General features: G+C 39.5%; 1 protein-coding gene and 1 long non-coding RNA gene across 12 annotated transcripts in view; both read right to left on the reverse strand.

Annotated features, from left to right (window-relative positions):
• RASGEF1A (RasGEF domain family member 1A) overlaps positions 1 to 382 on the reverse strand; it is a 110,717-nt gene extending 110,335 nt beyond the window's left edge. For 4 of the 8 annotated variants that reach the window (XM_039852829.1, XM_039852827.1, XM_039852826.1 and 1 more), the window contains exon 1: positions 205 to 382. In XM_039852829.1, the coding sequence (XP_039708763.1) occupies positions 205 to 348 (144 nt within the window). In that variant the 5' untranslated portion in view covers positions 349 to 382. The remainder of the gene's footprint in view (positions 1 to 204) is intronic. The other 4 variants (XM_039852828.1, XM_039852831.1, XM_039852830.1 and 1 more) reach the window with 4 other exon arrangements.
• A 5-nt stretch (positions 383 to 387) lies between these two features.
• LOC120594771 (uncharacterized) lies at positions 388 to 8,736 on the reverse strand. 4 transcript variants are annotated; one of them, XR_005650683.1, is made up of 6 exons: positions 8,517 to 8,736; positions 7,048 to 7,120; positions 6,385 to 6,511; positions 5,974 to 6,093; positions 5,772 to 5,856; positions 398 to 442 (listed from the first exon to the last, which is right to left on the reverse strand). It is a non-coding gene; the product is annotated as an uncharacterized LOC120594771 (long non-coding RNA). The 4 variants fall into 4 exon arrangements; XR_005650686.1 differs by lacking the exon at positions 6,385 to 6,511; XR_005650684.1 differs by lacking the exon at positions 6,385 to 6,511 and having other exon boundaries at positions 6,928 to 7,120.
• Positions 8,737 to 10,983: the final 2,247 nt, after the last annotated feature.

A 10,983-nucleotide genomic window follows, 5' to 3' on the forward strand; every position in this document is an offset into this window, starting at 1 on the left:
AAAAATTGTAACTTAATAAGTCTCTTATTCACACACACACACACACACACACACACACACACACCCCTAGTAATATCTCAGTAAAATTTCAGACTTCTAAGAATAAAGAGAGATATCTAACATTTCTAGAAGTTTAAAATAAAAAAGGGATTTCATCCAAAGGAACAGGAAAGAAATGTACATAAAGCTTCTCCTTTTTCTTACAGATATGCAATCTATGTGAAATAGTACCTTCAAAATCCCGAGTTGGACATGATTCCATAGTGTAGCGGTTAGCAAGTGTGCTTTACATGCAGAAGGTCCTGGGTTCATGCCCCAGTGGAGCCACAGTCCATGGTCTATGGCCATGCCACCCTAAACAAGCCGATGTCTGATCTCTGAAGCTAAGCAGGGTCGGGCCTGGTTAGTACTTGGATGGGAGACCACATAGGGAGACCAGGTGCTGTAGGCATAAGAAAAAAAAAATCCCAAGTGAGAATAATGTTAAATATAGATATTTGTTTACAGAGAAATATTTATTTAAAGAATAAATTTTTAAAGTTTTCAGACATACAAATACTTATAACTTTTAGTACCCATAAACTTGAGAAAGAATAATGAAAAAAATATATTCTAGTGGAATGCAAAATAGATACAGAATAAAAAAAGGAATACAAGAATCTATGGTGAAAAGAAAACCATGTTAACTCGAAATAAGTTCAGATGACACTAAATATATAAAATTCTGGAAAAGAATGCTAGCTCATAATTGCACAGGAAATGATGGAAGGGGCAGAGGTAAAGAATGTTGTGCTGTGATAGAGGGCAAGATGGCATAAAGTATAGAAGTTTTGTACATCTCCTCTTGTGACCACACCAGAAATGTGACGAAACACAGAACAAACAACAAGCAGAGTCACCTGGGGTCTGGATGAACAAAGGCACTACAACTAGGGAGAGAAATAAGAAATAACCCTGCAGTGGTAGGAGGTAGCGGAGATGTGAGGTTGCCCAGTCCCACGCGGCTGAGCAAGACAGAGGCTGCGGTGGCTGCAGCGAGCAGGTGCAGAAGTTTCTCCTAAAGGATCTGTGACCACGGCTGAACTTTAGTAGTGATAGACACATTTTCTCTAAGCTCCAGCGCCAGGTTGGGGGTGGGAGTACCAGGGACATACAAGGGACACAGTTGTCAGGCTTCAGGGCAAAGGCCAGAGGTGAGGCTTTCTCCCAGGCAAAAGTGCTGGCAGCATCCATTGTTCCTCTGTTGAGCTCTTCCCACTCCCAGCGTGTGGTCATAGGCACCGCCATAGCTGAAATGTCATCAAACTGGATAACAGAGGACGTTCCACCCAGAGAATTCCCTGAAACTCTGCCCCTCCCAACTTGCAGCTCTACCCAAGCCATATCCAGTGGGGTTCTCAGCGTGCCCTGTGCCCCCTGATAAGCAGCTCCAAGTTCCACACTGGTGGCACTTGGCCTCAGTTTCTGGAGTGACTCTTGAGGCAACTATAAGAACAGCACGGGTATCAGCCATTTGGGGATTGCTTGCTAAATCTTACCAGGTGGCCTCAGAGGGGCACAGGCTGGGGCTAAACTTGGCCTGTAGCTGGACCCCTCTTAGAACTGTGCCACTGGACACCTACTATACCAAGTCATGCTAATAAGACTAGGAGACTTAGGAGCTTTGCTTAGTACATAGAAACAGACACAGAAAGGCAGCCAAAATGGGAAGACAAAGAAGCATGTCTCATATGAAAAGAGCTCCAGGAAAAATGGAGTTAAGCAATCTAACATGCAGAGTTCAAAACAGTGGTTATAACGATACTCAGCGAACTTAGGGAAAGGGTAGATGAAGTCAGTGAGAACTTTAACAAAGATAAAAAACATAAAAATTGAGATGGAAATTATAAAAGGGAACCAGTCAGAAATGAAGAGTATAATATCTGAGACGAAAAGTTTATTCGGGGGAATCAACAGAGTAGAAGTAGAGGATTGCAACAAGAAAAAATAATCCAAAATAATGAAGATAATAATACAAGGAGCCTATGGGATAACATCATATTTAACAGCATTCACATTATAGGGGTACCAGAAAGAGAACAAGACCAAAAAGTTGAAAATATTCGAAGAAATAATGATGGAAAACATCCGTAACCTGGCAAAAGAAATAAACATACAACCCCAGGAAGCTCAGAGAGTCCCAAAAAAGATGAATCCAATGAGGCCCACACTAAAACACATCATAATTAAAATGCCAAAGTTTAAATACAAAGAGAGAATCTTAAAAGCAGCAAAAGAAAAGCAGTTAGTGACCTACAAGGGAGCACCCATAAGAATGGCAGCTGATTTCTCAAAAGAAACTATGCAGGACAGAAGGCTTGACACAAAATATTCAAAGTGATGAAAATCTTTTATCACAAATAAAAGGTTACTTTATCCAGCAAAGCTATCATTTAAGGTTTAAGGACAGATAAAGAGCTTTCCAGACAAAAATAAACTAAAAGAATTCATCAACACCAAACCAGTATTTCAGGAATTGTTGGAGAGACTTCTTTAAGAAGAAAAATTATGTAGCAAAAATATGAATAAAGAATGGCAAGGATTACATAGCTATCAACAAGTACTTCAAATGAAAAATAATTAAGTGCTCCAATCAATAGAGATGGTGGCTGAATGAACAAGAAAACAAGACCCTTACATACACTGCCTACAAGAGACTCACTTCAGATTAAAAGACACACACAGACTAAAAGTAAGGGGATAGGAAAAGATATTGCAAGACCTAGAGGATTTGTGCTAAATGGAATAATTCAGATAGAGAAAGACAAATTCCATATGATTTCATGTACATATAGAATCTAAAGAATAAAATAACAACAACAAAAACAGAAACAAACACATAGATACAGAGAATATTTTGAGGGTTACTAGATAGGCAGGGGGTTGGGGGTACGGTAAAAAAGGGCAAAGTGATTAAGAAGTATAAATGGGTAGTTACAAAATAGTCATGGAGATATAAAGGATAGCACAAGGAAAATAGTTAATAATATTGTAATTAATATGTAAGATGGCAGAGGGGTACAAGATTTATTGAGGTAATCGATCACTTTGTCAATTTTATAGATTTCTAATCACTATACTGTATGACTGAAACTAATATATTATTGTATACCAACTATAATTGAAAAAACTCATTGAATTGTACACCACAAATATGAGCAACTAATTGTCTATTTCAATTAAAAATTGTCAAAAAATAAAATCAAAGAAAAAGAATGTGCTGAGAATTTTGAGAAGAGAAGTAGAAATTAATAGATATCAATCAAAAAAAGTTTAGCGATATGTTAAAAATTTAAGGATTAAACCATGAGATTAAAATTTAAGGGTTACACTATTCTCTTGTGGCTTAAAATATTCATCACAGAATAAAACAAACAGAGTAAACTTAATATAACAAAAGCCAAGGAAAAGGAAATGTAAAATTGACAAAATAGCATGGGAATTGAAAGCACAAAATTATCTGGTAGGAATCATACCAGGCACATCTTCATCACAATACACATGCCTAGAGTACATTCTCCCATTAAAACATCTCAGATTGAGTAAAGTGAAAAAGTAAAGAAGATCCAGGGATATTGTATTGATATGAGATGCACTTAAAAGAAAACAGCATGTGACATTTGACAAAATTCAACATCCTTTCAAGATAAAAAAAAATCCAGCAAACTAGGAATGGAAGGAAACAACTTCAATATAATAAAGGTCATATATGAAAAACCTACAGCTAACATCATATTCAATAGTGCAAGACTGATAACTTTTCTCATAAGAACTTTTCCCATAAGAACAAGGAAAAGATGTTCACTCTTACCAGTTCTATTCAACATAGTACTAGAAGTTCTAGCCAGAGCAATTAGTCGTGAAAAAAATAATAATAATAAGCATCCGAATTGGAAAGGAAAAAGTAACATTATTTTCATTCACAGATCTTATAGAAAAACAATAGGAAGGTACACAAAAACTTTGTTAGAGCAAATAAATGATTCAGCAGAGTTATAGGATATTAAATCAGTACACAAAAATTAGTTGTATTTCTATACACTTTACTAAAAGCACAGAGTAGGATATGGACAAGAGAGTACCAGGTTTACCCTAAAACGTAGTGTGATTTTTTTCAAACAATGTGATTTTCTACCTAGAAAATTGTACTAACAAACTATAAGGATAATTAGGACAAATTCCATTAGGTGGAGAAACATGTCTGTCTATACCAGGCCCTCCTATCAGCAATGATGAATCATAACATATAAAAAAAAATGTCATCCATAACAGCAACATTGTTTCAACACAGCTAGGAGTAATCCAAATAAAAATGTGTAGGATGTATATGGAGAAAATTATAAAGTGTAGTATCTATAAATGTATTTTAATTAAAATTTGCATAAATAGATACACTGTGTCCCTTGATGGGAAGAATAAATATTGTACAAGTGTCAGCTTTCTCAAAAATCAGTGGAGAATTTACATTCAGCATTAATTATAACCACACAGGATTTTCCCTATGAAATTGATGGGTAGATTCTTATACTCAAAGGAGAAAATGTACAAGAATAGTGAAGACAGTTATGAAAAAGGAAAGCAATGAGGTAGAAATTCTCCATGATAGATAAAAATATATAATAAATTATTATAACTGAAATAATATGTAAGAATAAACATGTAGAATAGATGTTTGCTTTGAAAGAGGATAGTGTCCTGAAACTGGCCCATAAACTCAGGAATTTAATATATTAAACTAAGAGTGTGAAAATATCGATTACTCAAAAAATGCTACTGGATTGACTACACATTCGTAATACAGTAAAGGTGGATAGCTATCTTACAATACTAAAACAAATCCAGATGATTTATCCCAACAAGATTATAAATTTGAAGAAAATATTTTAAAATATATTTATAAGTGAAGAAAATATGAAAGAATATACATGTCGAGGTAGGAAAGTCATTCTTGAGACATAAATTACAAAATCTGTGAAATAAATAATTAATAAATTTGACTACATCAAATTGAAACAAAAACTTTCTCCACAATAAAAGACACTAAATGCAAACATAAAAGACAAGTTACAGCATAGTGATAACACATGTCACATCTATAACAGGCAAAAGCGTATAACGGGTAAAATAGTCCATGATCCATTAGTAAGGAAAATTCAGTGATACAGTGGTGAGAGGACTGGAGACATGGGTTAAAGAGGAGAAAATACGAAGAGCCAAGAGATATAAAAAAAGTGTAACCTTAAGATAAAAGATACATTTTTTACTCAGTTTGGCAAAATACTGATAGTACTTAGGACTGATATGAAGTGTAGATAGGGACGGCATTTTTTGGAGGATAATTTGGTGCTATCTTCTAAAATGAAAATGTGCAAAGCCTTAGACCAAAAGAATTCCACTTTCTACGCATATGCATAAACAGGCTATCCAAAGATGTTTATTTAGCACTGTTTATAATAGCGGCACAAATATAAAAGTAAAATAAACAACCCAAATGTCTATCAACATGGAAAAGGATAAGAAAACAATCACTGTTCAGCAATTTAAAAATAAAGTCATCCTATATACATTAATATAGGAAGTTCTCCAAACTTCATATTGTAAAGTGGAGAAAGCTTATTGCAAAAGCATGAATACATAGGATATGTTTATGTTAACCATTTGTGTTAACTCACAGACAAAACTCAAATCATGGAAAGCACATTAAGAAAATAGCTGTCCGGAGGGATACTCACTCCAAACGGTTGCTACAACACCTGTGGGGAGGACCTTGGGCTTAGTGGCAGGTTGTCGGTCACAGAGGAGAACAGTTTTATTGTTCTAAATAACAGAATATGTTCATATATTATTTGTGCAATTAGAAAACAATCGAATGTAACTATAAAAGATTTTATTTGGTTCAAGGCAAAGAACAGGCATATACATGAAAGCACCTACTGGTTCTTGGTGATGCTTAACATGGATTCCTGGGCTGCTTCCCAGCTGGGAAGGTCTTCCCAGGGCCTAAAGAAGAGGAGAGAACTCAAGTCTCTGCCTGGTCATGGGCGGTACGTTGTCCTAGGGCAGAGGATGAGAAAGAGAGAGAAAGAGAGAGAGAGAGACAGACAGACAGACAGAGACAGAGAGAGACAGAGACAGAGACAGAGACAGAGAGTGGTGTTGATATTCACTTTCTGACTCTGAGACATCAATACACAGGTTTTTCCACATGATACATCCTCTGCGCTAGCAGGAGTATGAATGATGTGGCATTTCTGAGCACAACACCCCGCTATCTTTTTCTGAATGCTCCTCTATGCCGCTGATCCCCTCTCTGCAGGTTTGATGCTGGCATTTTCTTGATCTTACCAGAAGGTGTCAGCAGAACATTTCAGACACCATTCAGGACACTGGTTTCTTCCTGGAGTGATCTTTCAATGGTTTATTGGTAGAAACATTGAGGGGCTGAGGGCAGTCAAGATACCAGGAGTGACACCTGTAGGAAGTGATGTTGACTTCAGGGCTGCCACCTGGCCAACAGTAAGTTAAGACGTCCCATGGAAAGACGTGTCCTGCTTTCTGAGATGTTGAGATGTAAAAGTGTGTGTTTCAGAGCTGATGAAATGAACTATTTTTTCCCCCATCAAATCTAAATGTTCAGTGAAGTCAGTCAGTCTGTAAGGAATTTAGTGTGGGGAGAGGCAGGAAAGGACAGTGCAGTCTTCTTATCACCTGTCACCCCTCAAATAAGGTCAATAAGGAAGCAGTTCCAACACAGTTTTACAAATGTTCCTGTCCTGCCACTTCCTACAGGCAGCCTTATCCCTTCTGGACCAGTATGACTACATTCTAGGAGAACTCCACCCGCCTCTATATGCTGTCTCCCTGAGTATCATGTGTCTTTCTGCCCACCTTGTTAGAGCTAGGAATCCTATGGAATCCCCAGGTCACTCTGGCTCCAAACTGGTGCTGGAAAGTAGCATCCCAGGGCTCATCGCAGGGAATTTCAGACATCATGGAATCACTGCTTACCTGGTCCCAGAGCCTCCGTTTACATTTGTAAAACAGTCACTTCTATCTTCTTCACAGAGTTCCTTGCAGAGGCCTAAATGTGTTAGCATAAGAGAAGCCCAGTGCAGTGAGTGGCCCTGTTATGGACTGTATGATTTATTCAGAATGTCTGATGTCCTTTCTATGGCCCTTTTCTATTAAGATCATGCTTCTCACCCATGGACAGTAGGTTTAGCAGTATGACTTGTTTTGGCCAAAGAAATCTGAGTGGAAGTGACATGTGCCTCTCCCAAGCATAGCATAAGGAGCCATGTGCTGTTCTCTCATTACTCTTTTTCCTTACCTAAGAGACTGGCAGGTCCCACATACCAGCTGCTTCTTCATACTGCGGCCATGAGCAAAGCTGAAGCCAACTTGCAATGGACTTTAGATGTAAGTGAAAAATAATACTTTGCTATCATATACCACTAAGATTTGGAATCATTTGTTACAGCAACACCTTAAGGGCCTACAATGACTAACATAAGCACACAGAGAGCCAGCAGTATATGTTGGTTCCTTACCATCTCCCTTTTAAGGATAAGGAGTATGTTATGCTTAATATAACGGATTAGGAAGAACAAAGCTCCAAATTTCAGAGGCAGGGAAGGGCAAGGCCTATTTGGGAATAGGAGGGAGCTGAGGATAGTGATTAAAGTACAAGCTGCTGGGAGTGAGGGGGTAAGGGTGGGCAGGTGGAGGGCCCTTGGATATCAGGCTAGCAGTTGTGATTTTATCCAGTAGGCTTAGGTCCTGGCAGAAGGAGTAGGTTCAGCAATTCATGTGTAGGTGTTGGGATTATGGGTTGAAGACCTAGAGGGACCAAGTGATGTTACATTCTTGTCTGTTTCAATATACAAATAGTATCATTACTTATTTTCCAAGTGTTTGAGTAAAATAAAATTTTGTGAGTACCTTATTTTGGAGATGTTACATATCTTGTTTTTAATATGCGGTAGAGGCCATGCCAGTTATCCCAGGGTGTTAGCACAGGTGAAAGGCTTAAGGCGAGCCCCCGGGAAACATGGAGGCGGGATTGTGCAGGTCATGGGATCAGAGGCTAGAGGCAGAGCACAGGTGCACTGGTCGAGGTGGGTGGGATGAGCTGAATGTGGGGCAGAGCCACATGGAGACTACTTCTGTCCTTGCCCCCAGCCCAGACTTCTCCATAAGAGGGAGACTGTCACAGGTCAGAGATTGTCAGGGCTGGGATAACTGCAGAAGCCTGTATTATCTGTCTAGCATTAATGAGAATATTACCTCCAAGAAGGGACCTCTTCTTGGTGGCACAGGGTGATCATGGGAAATGTTTATTATGGCAAACTTGAAGCCTAGCCACAGAAACCCAAGTGGAAGAAACATGGATTTTTGCTCCTTATTAATTTCATGGTTTACTTAACGGTTTTTAAGTGATTATAGCACTAGTGATGATGTTCTTAAAATGCTCTTACTTTTTTCCCCAGCCAGTTCTTCTCCTTCTTTAACCCGAAAGATCCAGACTCTTGATTTGAAGTATAAGTTTCCAGACTTATGATTTCCTGGGCACCACCATTTGTGAGAACACGTCTATTTTGTCTGTCATAGGAGAGAGAGCATCGAGAACACAGTGATAATGATGATAAAGAAGACTGGACTACCTGCATTCCCAAGCAGTCCTCATGGCCAGGCTAGTCTAAGTACTTGGGTTCTATGCATTGTTTTGTTGAATTCTCTCAACAGTTTATGAGGCAGGCAGAGCCACCCAGAATGTGAGCTCCATGAGGGCAGGGTTTGTTTACCACTGCTTTCAAGCATCTAGAACAGGGCCTGGCACATATTAGGAGCTCAATAAATATTTGTTTTTTAAAAAAAGAGATATCATTATCACCTATATTTTTAAAATAACAAAACTGAGGCTGGGGAGATTAAGAGAATTGCCTAAGGCCACATAGCTCACATATGGCAGAACTGGAATGGGAACTCAGACCTCTGGGACTCAAAGGTTACAATCTGCCTTTGGGGGTGGGGATAATTCAGCCTCTCCTCAATGGTCAAGATAGACAAGAGAATTCTATTAGAGAAAGAGGCATTTTTGGAAAGATACAGGAAGAACTTATCAACAGGATGAGCTACATATTTTTTAATGAATTGTGATTTGGATTTCAAAATAAGTTAGGAACTTTTCAGGAGGGTTTTCCAAAGGTGGCTACACATGCTCTTTTTACAATGTTGCATAGACTTGCCTCCATCCAGTAGTGGGACCCAAGTCCCCTCCCCTTGAACCTGGGCAGACCTCAGTAATTGCCTAGACCAACAGTGTGTGACTTCTGAGATCAGTCCTACAAGGCAACACAGCTTTGTCTTGGACCTCTCTTGAAACACGAACCTTGGAAATCTGAGCTGACAGAAGACTGGCTCCTCTGGGGCTACCATGCTGGGGAGGCCACAAGGAGAGGCCACTCAGAGATAGAGATTCCTGAGGATGCCCAGTGTCCCACACACCAGCCCAGCTGTTTGCATCTCCCCAGCAACAACTGCCAGACATGGAAGTGAGGAAGGGAGGAAGGAAGAGGCAGAGCCATCAGATGATTTCAACCTTGGTCTTCAAGCTACCACAACTGATGCAGAATGGAGAGAGATGAGAAATTCCCACCCATCCTGCCCAAATTGCAGCTTTTTGAGCCATATAAATATTGCTGCGATTTTTCATGCTATTGGTGAAAGTGTGGCCCAGAAGGCAAGTAAAGGGCTTGTGGATGGTGGAGCTACTACATTCTGCCCACTAGAGCTTCTGTCTGAAAAGTCCGAGCCTCAATGTAACCCCTGCACCACTGGATTTAGCATTGCCATGTTTCCACCTATCTGCAGTGATGCCACGTCTGCCCCTCCAATAAATGAGTAAGCCCACTGCCTCACTTCAGCAAGGATCCCTTCTCACCTCTACAGCATCGCTTTCTCTCCCAACTAGATCATTATCAATCTCAAATACCTTTTTATTAATCATACCTTTAAAAAACACTCTTGACTATTTCTTTTGTGCTTTTTTCCTCCCATTTTAAGCAAAATATTCTCAAGAGTTTGTCTGATTCACAGTCTATACCTAATCCATCCTATCACTCTTGAACCCATTCCAATCAATTTCACCAAAACTGGTCTTGTAAGGTCTCAGTGACCCCAGCATGGCAAAATCCAAAGACTAACTCTGAGTTCTCATACAACTTAACTTGTAATTGGCATTTGCATGGGCTTATGCCCTCCTTTTACCACCTCCTGCCCCTGCCCCTCCTGGTTTGATTTCCTCTCTTCTCCAGCCTCCTTTTCTAGTCCTGTCTCATCTCCTCAACCTCTATGTATTGTCCTGCCCGCAGCTCAGTGCCTGGGCTCCATCTCTCTGTATCTGCAGCCATCTATTCTGATCTCATCTCTCTTCTGGAATTACAAACACCATGTGGGTACTGACAGGTGTCAAAATCACACGTTTGCTTGGGCCGAACTAGGGCCCAAGAATGCCTAAAGCCAGAACTCCAGTCTCCTATGGCCAACAGCCTGGTTGATCACTTTACTTGAAGTCTAAGAGACATCTCAAACTTCAAATTCTCATATCCAAATTCCTAATTTTCTCCTCCAAACCTGCTCCTCCTACAGCTGCTCAATTAAAAACCACTCCATCTTTCCAGTTCCTCTGGCAAAACGTTATGGAACTGACCTTGACTGTTCTATTTTTCTCAAACTCAATTCCCAATGCATCAGCAAATCCTTTTGGCTTTACTGTGTAAACATAATTTCATATCCTCTCTATGGCCATCACCCTGGTCTAAGCCCCCATCATCTCTCAAAGGATTATTAGAGCAGCCTGCAAAAGGGTGTCCCTGCTCTGCCTGCTGCAGCCCTACCATCTATGCTTCAAACATCACTAGAGTGACCTAGTTAAAATGTTAA

This window comes from Pteropus medius, unplaced genomic scaffold, assembly GCF_902729225.1.
Source record: "Pteropus medius unplaced genomic scaffold, Ma_sr-lr_union100, whole genome shotgun sequence".
Lineage (NCBI taxonomy): Eukaryota > Metazoa > Chordata > Mammalia > Chiroptera > Pteropodidae > Pteropus > Pteropus medius.